At 36.6% G+C, this 17,511-nt stretch overlaps 1 protein-coding gene across 4 annotated transcripts in view; it reads left to right on the top strand.

Moving 5' to 3' along the window:
* Positions 1-17,511, top strand: part of AFG1L (AFG1 like ATPase) — a 66,205-nt gene that overhangs the window by 26,730 nt on the left and 21,964 nt on the right. For all 4 annotated transcript variants that reach the window (XM_066179454.1, XM_066179453.1, XM_066179452.1 and 1 more), the window contains one exon: positions 14,583-14,665. In XM_066179454.1, coding sequence (XP_066035551.1) covers positions 14,583-14,665 — 83 coding nt within the window. The remainder of the gene's footprint in view (positions 1-14,582; positions 14,666-17,511) is intronic.

Raw genomic sequence — 17,511 nt, 5'->3', positions numbered from 1 at the left:
TTTCTGCTCAGGTGGTCGGCAGTAACGCAGCTGACAGTGCCTTGCATTTTCAGTGCGCTCTTTCGGAATCATAAAATTGCTTAATTGCGTAAGAGCCTTTGAAAATCCCATCTCATGCTGACATTTGTACAGTTGCCAGGTTTAAAAGTTAATATGCCATTGACATGATTATGGCACTCCTGTGCATCTCAGAATGGCTGTGTATGAAGTCAGAGAGGTGACCAGTGAGAGTGGGTCTTACCTGGATGGCTTTGGAAAAGTAAGGAACCTAAAAATAAATGAACAACCACTTCTCTTTCAGATTCTTGAGAAGGGTTTATTTTGTAGCTGGCTGCATTGGACGAGAGCTCCCAATCATAGAGTATTTTCAAGCATAGAAATAGTTTCATATGCATTTGCTTTTTGAAATACAGCAACCATGGCAAATCATTCTTTTCTATATGTTTTTCTTTGTTGACTCCTAGTTTTCTCCCTGATAAACATAGTGCTCTTTCATTTCGGTGATTGTCAGGCTTTAAGAATACCTATCATATATGCTTATTTTTAGTTTCCTTTTTTCTCTTTTTAGCTAGCTGAATTTAAAAAAAAAGAAATGTGGTTTATGTATCAGAACACCTCATCAGGACTGGGAAGGTAATCCAAAGTTTTTAGTAGGGAACCGATGGAACGCTGAGAGAAGTGGTGAAAGTGGCTTAGTCTAGAGAATGAAGTACTGCAAAAAGAAACAAGTAGCACAACCCAGACGAGAGGCAGATGAATATTATCATCATAATGAATGAAGGGAGAAGCAAATGTTAATGTAATTCACAAGGACCTTTCTAAAATACTGGATTTCCTGTCATTGTTCTTTTTCCCAGCACCTTTGTGTTTTAACACTACTCTAAATATATGTGCCTTCAATGTCACTTTAATAAATATTACCAATGTAACATTATTATTTCCCAAAGACACAATGACCCAAAGGTGGATCAGAGGAAGCTTATTCACAAAATGCTTCTCTGACCCTGGTTGGAAAGGATAAGGACATGATATTAAAATTATTAATCAAAAAATATCGAAATCTACATTTTTAATTCAATACAGCAGAAGTCAGCATTTAAAAATCACATTGGAATGTATTCTAGAGTAAGATTTTAACCATTGACCTTTACTTTACAAAGGTGTAGATTGAGCTACATTGATACTCTGGCTTTGGTGGTTTGAGAAATGCTGATTTAGTCACCCAAGCGTATGGGTCCCCAAATGTCCCTGATGTGTGTAGAATCTCTGTGATGGCATTGGTGTGAATGGATAAAATAGCTTCCACCTCAGCTGTGCATAGTTCTGCGACTAGGAAATGTAAATATGATTTCTTCTAGGATTTTCATGAAAATATGAAGGCAAATACTGCATTGGTTTGCTTGGAAACATTTGATGTACTGTCTTCTCAACCTTTCCCTCACTCCAAGCCATGTGTCTGTGGTAATGTCAGTCTCGTCTGACCTGTACCCTAGTGCTGGCTTCGACAGCTGGGACTAACTCCTGTCTTAGTTTTCTCTGGGCTCACAGCCTCCCAGAGGGCTTTTGTCTGGGGTTTAGCAGGATTGAATAGGTGGGTTGGTTTTGTTTGGTTTTTTTTCAGTAATTAACTTTTATGATTATAAATTGTAAAATGAAACTTGAGTACTAAAAGTAGTTCAAGTTCAACACAGGAATTTCAAATTCCTTTAAATGTTCTTGGGAAGGTGGAATGAATGGAGAGTATTGGCAGTATATTTATTTGAAGAGATGCTTCACTTGAAATAGGTTTCAAGCTCTTTTCATTCCTCATCAGTGGAACACATGGTTTCTAGATACTTGGGTAACTGTTATATAAATATCTTTTCTTGTCTTCAAATAATCCAAAGTAATGGTTTCTTCCCTAGATCTACAGTTACCCATGTTCATCCTCAATTTTGTTTTTATTTTCTTCAGTCTGTGTAATTCCAGTATCTGTGTTTGACTTCCTATTCCTTAAAAATTTCCTACAAAGTTCCTATTTCTTACAGTTTCTGTGTAATAAGCAAAAGGGTGAGATAGCACTCTAGGGAAGACACAGTTCTCTTCCAAAGTTTGTCCATATTGTCTTTCTAGGTGGTAGATTACTGGGCCAAGTGACTGTCGTGTGAGGTTGCAACTGAAAAGTTCCAATTTTTGGAGCCACGTGAAAGCTTCAGGCCATACAGCTGGTGGCCACATAAAAACCCCAGATTTGTGTCATTGGGCCGGTCAGTAATACCACTGGCAGCTTCTTCTGCCCTGTGTGAGTTCCCTATTCAATTCTGATCTTACCCAGTGTTCTCTTCTTTTGAAATATTAAATAGTTTGAGATGTATTTTTTCAGGGATTCTTTAATCCTGTAACTCAGTTTTTATAAACAGGGGAAAACTCTGAATTGATCAGTTCATCGTTGTGGCTATGATTCTTTGGACACAGTATTCCTGATGAAAGGGTTTAGCTGCTGCAACAGATAAGAGTGCTTCTTCAATCCGTGAAATTTTACAGAGATAGAGCTTTACAGAGATAAGAAGCATTAGGAAGAAAAATCTTTTAATTCTATAATTGTAATTTGATTCAGTCTCTTCTGATTGAGCTTTTAATCTCACAGGATCTCTCGCTGAGCATTTTAAAGTGTGTGGAATTCCTATGTGTTGTTTTTTTTTTAAAGACCGCTCTTGAGAAAAACATCCATTGCTTGCAGTTAGTTTGTTCAAATGCAGAGAGCAGAAATACTCCAAAAATTGTTACTCTCAACCTAAAAGAAATATACAAAGTTTATAAATGTTTTAAAGCTGATTTACAAATAAAGCTATGTATCTTGGAGTCATGGAATTGTTAAGATTGGAAAAGATGTAGAAGGTTGTTGAGTCAAACCCTCACTGCCAAGTCCACCATTAAACCATGTCCCCAAGTGCCACATCTGCATGCCTTTCCTCTGGGGATGGTGTCTCACTCACTTCCTTGGGCGGTCTGTTCTGATGCTTGACAAACCCTTTCAGTGAAGAGATTTTAATCCCAGGTCCTTTTTTGCTGTGCAGTTTTCCAGCCATTCCATCCCCAGCCTGTAGCGCTGCAAGCGGTTGTTGGGAGCCAAGTGCAGGACCCAGCACTTGACCTTGCTGAATCTCATACAACTGGCTTTGGCGCATGGATCCAGCCTGTCCAGATCCCTCTGCAGAGCCTTCCTGCCCCCCAGCAGATCAAAACTGCACTAATCTTTAACAACCTGATGTAAGATATTATGTGAGGCTCTTGGGGGGAGAAGGGAAAAAAGAAAAAAAAAAAAGCAAAAAAAAAAAAAGCATGCTTTAATTTGCTGTATTGGTGGTAATTTTGGCAACATTTTAATTTTTGCAGGCATTTAATGAGGACACTTACATCAACCCTTAGCTGTTCTGAAATCCTAACTGTAATTCAGTGGCTAGTTCAATGTTTCATTCTCTGGAAAATCAGGAAGGAAAGCTCCTTGAATAATTTGTTGTGTAGAGTCTGTAACTTGAGTGAGGAGTTCTTGCAGTTCCAAAGATTTCCAGGAAGTGTAGCAAGAAGCTTCAAAATGTCAAGCTGTGTTGAAGTACCAAGTATGTAACTTCAGCATTTGGTCGGGTTTTCTTCATGCAATAGACTTGCACTACACTAAATTTTAACTAAAAGTCAAAAAGTTTTAGGGCCTTTCATAGTCTAACTTTAAAAGGCCAAATTTTAGAAAAAATGTTTGGCTTTGGTTACCTGCATTTTGCTTTGAGTAAAGGGGAGGAATCAACCAGAAATCTATTGTCAGTAGGACGTGAAATTACTTTCAGCGTCTTTTTTTCCCTTCTTTTATTTTTTTTTTCTTCTGCTATTAGGGACCAAATATTTATTTTAAAACTGTTTGGTTAAAATGACTTTTAACCGTAAGTAAGCATTGTACAGTCCTCTCAAATAGAAAGCAATGCATTATTTACATGCTGTATTGCCCTGTCTTTCTTCAAATCAGTTAATGATTATTTATTTAGAATGTTGCTGGTTGCAGTTTTAATTGAAGTATATCCTTTCCTACAAAGCAAAAAACTGAGGAATGTATAAGTGTTTTCAGTTTTCAATAGCTTATTATGAGAACGTGAAAAATACTTGTTTAAAAAACATTTAGAGCTGCCTCTAAGGAAATTGTGGGAGTTAGTTTTGCACAAAGGCATTTGGTAGATATAAAATGTCTTTGATGGTGCAGTCAGCTTTTGTCCAACCACCTGTGTGAGAAATGCAGGGATTTGTTGAGTGGCGGATCTGCCTCTCTCCTCCCCCCTCTCCCAAAAAAGTCATCTCCTTGATGAAATTGATTTGTCAGTTTGTTCCAGTCTAATGGTGTGATAGCCCAGCAGCTTTCAGTATGTTGAATAGTTAAAACCTGCTTTTGAGGTCAGTGTCAGCCACTCTGACCCCTGTGAACTGTCACCTGAGTCAGAATTGCAGGGATTAGGCCTTTGATATTGTGATGGCTTCGCCTATCAATTGACTTTTTCATTACTGAAGATGTTGGGCCTTTTGTTTCCCTTCTTAGTATGTAACCAAGCAAACTCCTAAGTAGAAGGAGCATTTGTTCTTGTTCTCTCTCTGTGCAAGTAATAGAAGTACTCATCTTTTGTGAAGTGTACCTAATTAAACATAGAAAAAATAAAAATAGGAAATACAGCATGATTGCAAGTATTTTGTGCTGCAAATGTTTTTTAACCTCAGAATAATTTCTGGGAAATCTTAGTTTGGTAAATTTGTTAGACTATCAAGTAATAAAATATTGTATATAGAAAGCAAGGTGTCAGATTAGAAGTTACCAATCCGTTCTGCATTCAGCCTTCTAAGCCTCTGTGTGTGTGTGTTAAATTTAAACATAAGGGTTATTTGAATTCTCTAGTTCAGATCATGTAACTGTTACAATATTTTATAGGGTACCTATTGTTTTATTGTGTTCTCAAGGGATGAACTGTTCAGTTTATTTACCTTTTATGTCTGTCTTAGACACTTTCTCCTAGACATAGATGCAGATCTAAACTTTATCTTTGGATGAAATAGTTGCTACTGTAGCTCTGTGCCAGGCTTTCTGCCTTCTCCCTTTCTTTAATTGTTAGGATTTCCTCAGCTCTTGCTTGGTTTGTTTGCTCCTTGATTAAAATGAGTAAATGAAAGCATATCATAGATATGGAATAGTTGGTTCCTGCTGTATCAGGGTAAATTAGTCTAATTACACGTGGCAGTTCTGTTTGCTTGTGATGTAATGTGAAATGAGGTCCTGCCTCCCCCTAAAAAGCCCGAGCCAATTAATAAAGCTTTTAAGCTCTTTGTCACAGGCCACCGTGGAGGTCTGCAGAGAAGAACTTTAATCCAATAAACATTTCATTTAGATCATGAAAAGAAAGCATGAGGAGAAGCTCCTGCAAGAGAGGGTGTTACCAGCAATTCTAGTTGTGAAGAGATGTGAGGAATTTGCCAAATTAACCAAGAGGCCTTCATATTTAACACATAAATGTGTCAAAACTAATAATAGAATAATTTAATTTGAGTTCAACCTTATATTGTTAAAATTCTAAGAAGCTACGACTGTTTTCTTCAAAGACTTTGCTGTTGAGTTGGATGGACAGGGCAAGGGGAGGTTGTGAGAAACCCAGATAGCAAATAACACTGGCCGAAGCTGGTGGAAAGGGGAAAAAAAAAAGGAATAGATAATTAGGTGTAATTAGCGTGTATGAATTGTTGTCTCCCTGCCCTTGGCTTGAATAAATTTCAGAGAAAAAAAACCCTAGTGGCAAAAACCCTTTGATGTAAGAAGAGTCATTGTGGTTTGGCAGCATAAAGGCAGTGTTTTATACTTCTTACATAATGGTTGTGATACAGAAAGAGTGAATGGACCCTGCACCCCCCAGCCTGCTTTACAGCAAGGACTTTTGGATTCCCTTGAAACAAAATGCATCAGAAGTTTTCAGTTGTGCGTAATGAGGTAGTGGACCTCATCAGAGCTAAGCGTAAGCCATCTTTAGCCTTTGTTTAGATCTTAATCACTTTTTTTTATTATTATTCTGGGAAATTCAGTTTTGTAAATCACGACTACTTTCTTTTTTTTTTTTTTTTTTTTTTTTTTTCCCTGCCTGCCAACAGTTCTGGCAGGAGCAAAGGCTAATACTGCGAAAAAGAAATACAAATCAAATGTTAAAAAGAAAAACAACAGCATAAAAGAAATCTAGACAAATAACTTTGTCCAGGGTATAATTCCAGTGAAGTACATGTATTGGATGAATTTGACCCTTGGCTTACAAAACATCGTGTTATAAATTCAGCGTGAACTCTTGGTGTTTGTTTTTCACAGAACACCACAGCTTGCTTATTAGGAGATTGAAAGTTACAGTCATTACTGGTCCTTTAGCAAAACTGGGTGTTATGCAGTGATTTGTGGTTTGCAGGTGGGTTTTTTTCTTTTGTATTTATTCTTATTCTGCAAGGAAGACTTTCTTCTGAAGTGATGTGAGATGGGGAGCATGTTCAGTGTAATTCTTAGTGCATGGAAGTTTACTCTGCCATTCTTCTGTTCCCTGACTGGAAAAAGGAGAGGCTACTTGTCTCTGAGCCGGCACAGCCACATCTGTACCTCCTGAATTCTTTCACTTTTGTTTGAATATCTGAAATACTATTCACAGAACAGTACATTTTAAGAGTCTCTCTTTTTATTCATGCACCATTATTTTACAAGTTAATTGTCTATTTTTCCTCTTCTTAGGGGGTAGCTGATTTGTAGCTAGACATTAAAATAAGTTATTGAAAAGTTGTACAATAGATCGTATGTTCCTTGTGGTAGCAAGAATAGTGGGGTTTCTTAGTTGTTAAAGTTTTGAAGGCTGTAATGTAAACTTGTGCAACTTCTACTGAATGAATTTTGCCTCTCAATTTATCTCTGCAAAACTCTTCAGTTTAAAGTTTAAATGTTCTTGTCACAAGTGTAAGAAAAAAATTGATTGAAGAAGTTATATTTGGCAATATTTCTTTTCCCAGATCTTTGTGCTCTAAGCCCACTGAAAAATAATTCACAATAATTCAAAATTAAGGAAAATATTTGTTAACCCAAATCAACTTGAGAGTGATTACTTTCCCTGATATTGTACGGGATTCCTGGATGACATTTAGAAAGTTTTCCAAAAAATTTGTTTATGCGGTTCTTTATGGGGTTTTTTGTTTGGTTTGTTTTGTTTTTGGTTTTTTTGTTTACTTTTGTTACATTGTTTGCAATTGCGATAAGCATGAAGTATCTGAGGCTATTGTAACAATTTCCCTTATTTCATTATTGCAGAAGAATGTAGGAGAAAAGACTGTAAAAAACCCCTTAGTTAACCCTGTAAAGCATTGCACTTTTTTGTAGAGCAAATAGCCTTTTCTGCTTGAAGTTAATTTGGTCTGTGAAAGGCAATACCTGAATACCATGCCAGATAAGTAATTATTCCTGATTGTAATGTTGGGGTTTTTTTCAGGTATAGGTCACAGGAAATTCAGTTAGGGTAGAGTATGTACAAAGCTAAGAAATATGCACATTTTCTGTTGTAAGATTGTGTAAAAATTATTTACAGTTAATACTTGCACAAAGGTTAGAAAGGTTGATGAAGTGATATTTAGTTTTGCTTTACTATTCACTGCATGTCAGAATGTAATTATGACTGATTCATGAAACTGTCTTAGCAATGAACCATCTTTATTAAAATGCTGATCAAGAAAAGAGCTGACAGTAATAAAGAATAGAACACTTTAGTCTTGTTGCTTTTGAATGATTGCTAATTACCCCAGAGGTCATATATAGTGCTTATGAGGATTCATTGACATTTTCTTTAAGTCTACTGTTTCAACAACATCTGAACAAGGAGACAATACTAAATGTACATCCAGCAATGCTTGGACCAAGTTTTTCTCCACCACCAAATACCTGGTGATTCCCTTTCTCTTTCTTCCTCTCCCTGAGTACATCTGAGTCCCATGGATTAGTGGAGCAGAAAGTTAGGAGTGCTACAAACTTAATTAATTTCCTTTTTTTTTGTGCTGTTTTGGTGCTTTTTTGTTTTCAAGTAAGGCAAAAGGATAAAAGGAGCAGCCCTTTGAAGATCCCTCACCTGTACCATGCATGCTCATGACTAAGAATCTGGCTGATCTCCTTGTAGAGCTGCACCAGAGAGGAAACTGCACTTACCCTTGTACCCTTTTCTCAGCAGGCTGTGGACAGACCTGTCCAGCTCATGAGTCCCAGCTGGACCAGACTGACATTCTGAAATTTCACATTCCGGTGACTGTCACATGCTGGTGACTTTGAGATTACAGTGAATTAAAAACCTGTGGATATGCTTTGTATAGCAGCAATAATTTTTTTCATTATATACTACATTTTTGCTTAAGATGATTCTTGTTCTAACAGAGTTATGGAAAATGCCAGTTGTAGTGGTATACTTTGGATGGAGAAGGCTTTTCTTGAAATTGCTTAAGGAAGAATTTTAAGAAACAAGAAATAATATTCTAGCTGATAATCTAACATTATGTGGAGTCAAATAATGAAAAATGAAAATGGTTAAGTCTAGTGACCTTTGTTTACCTGAGGAACTCTTTCTATCTTAGCTGGTGACTCTCATCACATGTCTACATTTGATGTGGGAGAACATCTTAGACTGAATGTAAATGTATGAGAAGAATGATTACAAATGAACCTAATTATTTTCTGACTTGCTGGAGGAAAGGAGTATTAGTGATCCTGTGTACTGTTAATGGAGACCAAATCAGAGGATGCATTTGAAAAGGAGGAGGATGAGACCTATGTGAAAATTGTGATTCCTTTCCCTCAGAAAGAGTGGCTGGAAGTTGCACTTCTTAGACAGGCATGGTTACTAATATTAAGTGTTCTAATGTGCTTGTTCAGAGGCCAAGAGTGTTAATTGTGCAGCTTTGCCTGCTTGGGGATAGAACTATACTCTTCTTTGCTCATATGGAAAGTGAGCATTTGGTACTGCAAGATGCAGTGCTGCCATTGCATTCTCCAGGTGTCTGGTTTGACCCAGATGTGAAAGGCTGTGAAAAGTCAGCAGGTGTGGGAATTAAGGTGATGATCCTCCTAAACTGAAACCCTCTTGTATGTCTGTTCCCTGCACCTTCTCTGGAAGTCCTGAGATAGGTGGGTTTGACAGCGAAGTACTAATCAGAGCACTCTAGTTAGGTTTTTGGCTGTTGATAAGAATTCTGGGGTGATTAGTTTGTCTATTCTTGTGGTCTAATAGGATGATTTATAAGTTGTTGGTGGTTTTCTTAAGTTTTTGTTTGTTTTGGGGTTTTTTTTTGGTTTTGTTTTGTTTTAATACCATTAAAATTTAGAGCAGAGAATGGTAATTGGGTTGACTTGCAGTGATCTTCAAGGTTAAGAAATATCTACTCACCTGCATTATCAAGTGTTACCAGCTGATCACAATATGTGAGCTCAGAGGGCACATGATATTTAGTATGGTGTTTGTTGTGACCGCAAGGCCATCTATAGCATTTCAGGGCTTTTTGTGCCACAGGGGAGACACCTGTGACACATGCCTTGAGGACTTGGAGGTTATCCAGCTAGCTTGGAGTACCTTTTGAAATTTTCTGAAGTTTCTTTCTTCATAATAATCTATCCTGTCGTGTGCTTTCATTTCTTGAGCAATTAAACATTTTAATATCTACCATTCTTGATTGCAGCAATAAAGGAATATCAGAGGTGCTTACTGGAAAAAAAAGTATTTGTTAGTCTGTATTTAATAACCTTCTAGAGTAGGTCTATTGACAGTCTAATTTTATCAATTCTATCTAAAGATGATAGTTTTAAGTGTTGTGTCTTGAGTTGAGCCATGAGGCTTTACCTTTTTTTTTTTTCCTTTTGGAATAAAAAGGTTTTGTTCTACTCAGTGGGAATAAGTGCATGCTTACACCACATTTTTAACTTACTAATTGCATTTTCAATTCTGTAATTGCATTTGCTCTTTGTATACATAAATACATAAATGACTTCAAAATAAATTGTATAACTAATTAATTTTATGCATTTGAATTGAATAGGGTAAGTCAGACTTTAAATATCTCAATAGAAAAGCAAATCTGTTGGAAACTCGGGATGGTTCTACTAGACTGACTGTAGCTTCAATATTAAGTATTTGTTTCAAAAGAAGTTTAGCCCAAAATGAAATTTGAAAATTTAAAACTCCATCCTAGTAAATGGAAACCAATTGTTATAGTTATGGGTTTGACAATTAAGTGCTAACAACCTGAGCACTCCGATTAGTTCTTTGGCTGTTGATTAGGATTCCATGGTGATTAGTGAGTGTGAGAATGCAATCAGATCTGTAGGGTTTAATCAGTCCCGTGCTAGATGAGGAAGTCCCAGGATGGAGAAAATAGAACTTCTGTATGTAATCTTAGGGGTTTTCCCATGCTGTAAGAAACTGAAGGGTAAAAAGTAGAGAAGCCTGTATTTTTTTTTCCCCTCTCCAAACTTCCAGGATTTTAAAATTATAGTACTGATTTTTTAGTACCATGATGCAGGAGTATAATGTTGCGGATACCTGTGAAGGGCAGACAAGATGCATAGTGATAATTCACATAGGCACCCTCTCTGATGTTCAGTATTCTTACACTTGCAAGCAGGATTTGTTTTTCCATACCATGCAACCATGTATCTGGTTTTCCTTTTTGGAAGTCTAGTATTTTAAGTGTTTAGCTTGGACATTTACATTATTCTGATGTGCTTCTTTTGTTATATGGTCTGATTATACTCTGTCTTTTTTAACCTCTAAAGCATGTATCCTAAAAAAAATTTATAAATATGAATATTTTTCCTTCTGCATTCCTGTGAAACAGATATGTGAATGTGTCCAGAAACAAAGAACCGTGGTGGGTACTCTTGTTGACAGAGGAAACCCCAAAAGGAAAAACTTTTGGCTCTCTATTCAGCACGTAACTTCTCTGGGATCTTTCTGACTGAGCAAAGGTGACCATGTGCTGCATCTCCCTTTAGAACTATCTCCAAGGGTACATTCTTGGAGATGAGATGGTGTTGTTACTGTCTGGCAGTGCAAGCAATCCTCCTGCTACTGCCCTTCAGTTCTCTGCTGCTGCTGTCCCACCTTTTCTCTCCTCTACTGTGTAGAGGTCAGTTTGTGTAAATAACATTTCCCACCTCTGTTTGGTGGTTTGGAGGTTTTTTTTGTTATTTTCCATTAGCACCTATGGATCTGTACTTGTCATATATTCACATAAGGAAAGGTGGTTCTTACCCTGCAAAGGGCCGTTTTCTGAGAGCATGTTATGATTCAGATTATGATGTTTGAGTTCATTTTATGTATATTCATACAGTGTCTTAACACAATAGGTGTGGTGAGCTTTGAAGTGTCTTAGTGAAAATAATTAGCAATGAGCATGGATAGACACCTGAACCTGTAGAAGGGTTAGGAAAGGATTAGGTTCCTGTGGCTCCTTTATTTGTGTTTAGAATGTGATCTCTAAATGACCAGAGTACCTTCCTGCACTGACCATCAGTCTCTGTCAATCTGGAGAGGCCAAACACAACAATTAATTAGGAACTTCCAAGGAGTATAATGCCAAATATTTTCTAAAGTACTAAGTATTTCTTGGTTCCTTTTAGCTGTCCCCTGCTTTTATGTTTGCACTGTGTATTACAGAAAACTGCTGTATGATAGAATCCTGTTTTTACATTTTGTTTATATTTGGTTCAGTTGACTTGTGCCTCCTAAGGAAGCAAAGTATCATTAGGAGTATATTAACTGTGGTTTACAGATCTCTGAACAGGATTCTGCTATTGCATTTTTGGCTGAAAGGTCTGTATGTCTATCAGGTTTTTTTGAAATAAATGATATGTTGTATGATATTAGAATCAAAAATACTACATCATTACAGACATATGAGCAAAGCTTATAAGGAAGAAAGTATCTCTGTTAGGCACTGTTTGTAGCTTAAAAAGGGTCCAAAAACATAAATAATTTTTGAACACACAAGTTCTTTTTAACTAGTCACTAATGATAGTGGTTTTTCCTGAAGAGTGATAATACTAATTACTTCAAAGACAGAGAAAAGAGAAGAAAAAAAAAAAAAAAAAGGCATCTTCTCTGTAGCCGTTCTGGTAGTATTTACAGCTTCAGTTCCACGGTTTTTGTCTCCAAAACTCACTCAGTTAAATCATGGAGTCAAAAAAGCTATTGGTGCATGTAAGGAGTGACAAGTATGTAAGTGGAACACAAGTGAAACAGTAGCGCTGGGCATCATCAGGCTGCACTGACCTGCATAATACAGCCCAGTAGAAGTCTGTATCTGAGTGCACAGGACACCTGCTTGTCATTAGCAGCTGAGCCTCCAGCACTGCTGTAAATATCAGGGAACAAATTTACACCAGCTGCAGTGTTCAGGTGTGCTTTTTTTCTTTCAGCCCTGCCATAACCATGGAATACTCTCAAATATATGTGGGTCGCTGTTCACTTTTCACTGTGTGCAACACAACATCCTGAGGGAGCAGTAGAGTTTAAAAATCCGACTTGAAGGCCAGAGATGAGGCTGAATTAATGTAAAATTCCCATCTGTTGTTTCCAGAGAAAAAATGCACAAAGATTAACAGCGTTACTAAATATGCAAGTATCTAAAGTTAATCTAAGTAATCTCATAGACCTCAAAGGTGTAGTAGTAATCTGTGGGATTTTCCCCCCTATTAACATAAAGAAAATAGTGCTTAAATTAATCTACTACTTTGGAAAAATAAACCATTAGGTGGAAAGATGCTGGCAAAGAAAAGCTAAGTGAGCTAGCTTTGCTGTGATATTTCAGTAATCTTCCTTCTGGCCTTGGCTGCCAGACTGATGCTGAGGAAAAGCTTAAACATCCTCCCTCCCCTGTGCATATTATTACATGCCTCTGGAACTTTTTTCTTCTGCTCTGTTATTCTCTTTCTTTGTGAGCTCTCACGAAAAGAAAGGGAATAGATTATAATAATATTGTAGCACCAATGCTATTGTGTTTGCAGTAGCCTTAGTCCAAGATAATGATTTGATTAGCATGGCTTTTTCACTTACTGGAATTAAAGATACGTGGATTTTCCTGGGATTCTGTGCTTTCAGGATGATTTTTTTTACCTTTTTCCTTCAGCTGTATCTCTTTGCGGGGAAGTTGGAGGTTTAAAGTAGGTATAGAGCCTTCACTAATAGCCAAGAGCAAAAAATTAGTGCAATGAGTCATCACAGTAATTCCTGCAGATATTTGTGATCTGTGTCCTATGCCATGCATTTGTTCAAAAGGGCCATTGTTCCTTAAACCACTGATGATAGTTCTTCTAAATGTTTTCTCTGCAATGTAGTTGCCATGAATGAGGTTTGACATTTCCAATTTTGTTATTTGAATGGCTTCAAGGAGGCTTTGAAAAATTTGAACATGCAGAATATGAAACGCTTAACAAGAATATTAAAGATAAACCAATAGTTCATGGTGCAGTGAAGAAGCAGACTGATTTAGTGGATTCTAGCTAATGGAAGAATTTTACTTGTGTTGAATTACATTAAAAAAAGCTTTATTGTTTTGATTAAATTGTTGATAGAGCTGTATTTTCTAAAATACAAAAACTTTTCCTCTCTTTCTTCTATAGCTTCTTTTGCTTCTTGCTATATATAACGCCCAGAAGTTCTGTGTGTTGGAAGTAGTCATAACAGAGAAGCAGAGCTATTCCCTTTGCCAGTGGCGGGGGGGAAGTTAAAATCTTGATTTTACTGATACTAGTGAGAATTTTGCTCTCAGCCTCAGGCCTTGAATGAAAAAAAGCACCCTTTAGTACAGCTGGGTTTAAGTTTTCTAACAGAAGCAATAGTTGTAACTACTCAGGGACATCTGTATCACACTTAGAATCTTACAGGTTGTTTAAAAGGGAGCAAAAAATATCTTTTTCTGAGTTAATTCAGACACTGCAAAAATGAACTAAAATCTTTTAGTTATAAAGCTTTGTTTATTCCCCCCTTGTCCCTTTGCAGCAAAACTTGGTGTGGTTCATATATTTGATATTTGTATTATAAAATCCTTATCTTCTTAGTAGAAGGAAAAGATAGAATTATTTTTACTTTATAAAATAGAAGTGGTTTCACCTGTTGCTAGAATTTGTTTCTGTTTCATTAAACTTCTAGTGCTTCTAATTTTGTATTTCAAAATGTATATATTTTAATGTGAAAATAATTATTTTTGCAACAAAGCAGCGCCTAGAGAGAATGAGTAATATCCACCCTCATTTCATCCCATGTGCTTCTAATCTATTTTAATTTTTTAGTTGATGGACTTGTGATAGACCTTTTTGTTTCGCATATGTGAGTGATTTTCAGCTTCTTTGCTTCGATAATTGCAAATGAGACTTCAGCTTTTAGATCTTGAATTTCAGTTTTGCAGATGATATTCATGCTGGTGGTTTATCACAGCAGTGTGTCTTCTCTGTATCACAGACAATAGTAAATACAGCTTTGGCTCGAGGAAAGCTATTCTTCTTTTATTTTTTCATTTTTTTGTCTCTGTAGAAATACTGCAGCACAGTCCAGCTTGATTCTGGAATAGACTACAGGAAACGAGCGCTTCCAGCTGCTGGAAAACTTTACTACCTGTAAGTTTATATATGATATTGTATTTGCTCTATTTTTCGTTCTTATTAGCCAATAATTTCCTATTCAATGGGAAATGAAAAATGTATAGTAGAATTAACAGGGTGTGACTTTTCCTTTCTTTGCCTTCTGGTCCATTTTGTTCAGCAAACCGCCTTCCATTATGCCTTGATATTAACTTCATTAAACTACATTTTCGGTATCCACACTAGCATCATTTATGATGTGTGACTGAATAAAAACTAATTAGATTTTTTGGGGAGGTGTGGTGTTTGGAGAACTGAAGTGACAGATGGTTAGAAAGTAATGAATATCCTCTTGTAAGAGATTGTACAATTCTCTTATAATAGAAGAACATCCTTATTGTAGTTAAGTAATTAAGTATTTATAGAAATCCAGTGACAAGGATTCATTTAATTTTGGGTGGTTCCAATGCTGTGGATTAAAAAACCCAACACCCTTCTGTTTTGACAGATTGTTTTTGTTTATAATGACAAAACTTCTTTAGCACTTTATATTTGCAAATAAATATATTTTAAAATATATTCACAGTTGTGTTTCTGGTTGCAGCATATACCTGCCTCATAGGAACATCCTCTTTAATACTTTGAAACCTTTGCAATGCAAACATTTTTCTCTCTTGTATTTTCTCTTGTGATATTATTTAATCAGTGACAACCTGAACAAAGCAGACTACAGTAGCTTAATATTAGATTTATAACGGTACCTTTAAAATGCTGATTTAAAAATCATGTTTCCATTAAGAAAAGTGGGGTATTTTCATTGTTATGATGGGTGTTTGAAGCCAAGTATGTCCATGCTACTTTTTAATGAAGTTAGATGTTGTAATTGTTTGTCTGGAAGGAGGAATACTGCTCAGTAGAACTACAGCTGGTAGCTCTTTCTGCTTTTGAAAGGAAGTGACAGAATTTCATATATGGAAAACAGGTCCAATGCAAGTTCTGTATCCTTAAACTGTGGCTGTGTGAACTTGAGAGAAGTAGCTCTTGTTGTGTATTCTTGCCTGGCTCCACTTGCTCTGTGCTTTGTCACGTCTGCTCAGAAGTACTTCCTGAAGCCACCACTGATAACCGTGCCTTGCTCTTCATGGCCCTCGTTCTGAATGCTGCTGTCCCTGCCTGTGGTGCTGCTCCCTGTGACTTTCTCTTGGGCACTTGTGGAGAGCACCTGCCACATTCTTTTCTCACTGTCCATACTCTGAAGAAAGGAAAAGGATGTTTGTGGTCTCTAGGGGGGTAATAGGCCAAACGTGGTGCCCGAGGCGTCAGCTCTCAGAGGAAAAGCAATACATACAAGTTCCAGGAGTAGTACCCAGCCAAAATATTTCATCGTGTTCTGCTGGAAAACTTGTGATCAAGTGAATTGCAGAGATTGGCAGTAATTCTGTCTTATGCTCTCTTACTGGAAAGATGTTGGTTGCCTTCAGACTTGATGTGTAAATCATTAGGAAGCAGTGGGGCTAAAATTATTAAAAAAACCCCATAGCTGCCAATGGAATTAGGTACTTATTTTTTTGTCTTTTCTTCTTCTGAAGGAATCTCATTTATTCTTCTATTCAAACTGGTTCATTGGAGTTTTCAACCCTGTAGAACTAGCTTAGTATGTGGGGATTCCTTTTTGTTTGGTTTGTTTTAAAATTAGGTAGTGTACAGTTGTTTGCTACAGATTTCTGAAATTTAATTAGCAGTTCTTGTCCCCCCAAAAAATGTTCTTCTTCAACATGTATATGTTCTTGTATTAATGGCTATAGTATAATTGTCATATTTTTTTAAGAATCCTCTTGATGCTTCATATGTTGTGTAGTCCTGTCTTCATTTAAAATATGTAACTGAGGGTTACTAAAAGCTGTTTTGTACTCATCTGAGAGCAGTCAGTGTAACATGATTGCAAGATGCCTGATCAAAGCAACTTCATCGATCTCAGTCTCAGGTGTCTATTTTCAAAACAAACTTTCTTGGCAATTAGGTACAAATATCCACCTTAGCATCATATTCACCTGTTTCTTCTGGTAGCCTTTCAATTGAAATTTCTGTTACTGATATGCATGCACATACTTTCTGAGGTAGATACAGACATATATATTTATACACAGATGCACACACTCTCTACCTCCTTTTATGGCCTTTTTTTTTTTTTTTCTGGTGTTGTCTGTTCTTTTTCAGTTATCATTTTGTCAGAGGAATGCATCACACCTATATCAATGTTGAGAGAAACTTCTAGAATTTTATGTAACCTCCTAGTCAGAAAAGGTTTTTAAAGTCTTCAAAATGGCACTTTTATGAGTTTGTGAGTTTTTAAATTTTTTTTCTCAAGTTCTTTGTATCTACAAGGTTTGTCATTGTGAAGCTTTGGCTAAAAAGTAGTTAGTTCAGTTCTGCTGTTAACATTTTTAAGGTGCTTAAGGCCTAATGAGCAGGAGGGTGTTTGTTTAACAAGCTGATACTCATTTGTCAGTTAAGAGGATGTCTAGAACTGTGCAAAGCAGTGTGACTTCAGTGCATCAAGATCTATAAAATAAGACTTAACATCAAGAGAGTTTACACAAACTTCAGTGAAACATTATATATCCCAGTTCTCGTTTGTTGTCTACTGTAACATTAATTTAGTATTCTCAGCTAGAAATCTTATCTATCTATCCATCTTCAAGAATAAAACATGAAAAGGTTGGCTCTCTAACCTATTCAGTGATTTAAAAAAAGTTCTCTGATTGGACTGTTTTTTTTAATTCTTGTGGCCCAGAAGATGAAGGTAAACTTTACTTTAGCTATCAACACAGATATTTTGCATTCCACCACCTGTAGTTGATCTTTTCCCAAGCAGTATTAGG

The sequence above is a fragment of the Chamaea fasciata genome, unplaced genomic scaffold (genome assembly GCF_029207755.1).
Source record: "Chamaea fasciata isolate MVZ Bird 193981 ecotype frontalis unplaced genomic scaffold, bChaFas1.0.hap1 SCAF_3, whole genome shotgun sequence".
Taxonomy (NCBI): domain Eukaryota; kingdom Metazoa; phylum Chordata; class Aves; order Passeriformes; family Sylviidae; genus Chamaea; species Chamaea fasciata.
The sequence above is the reverse complement of the archived record's forward strand: the minus strand, read 5'-3'. Positions and strand labels throughout refer to the sequence as shown.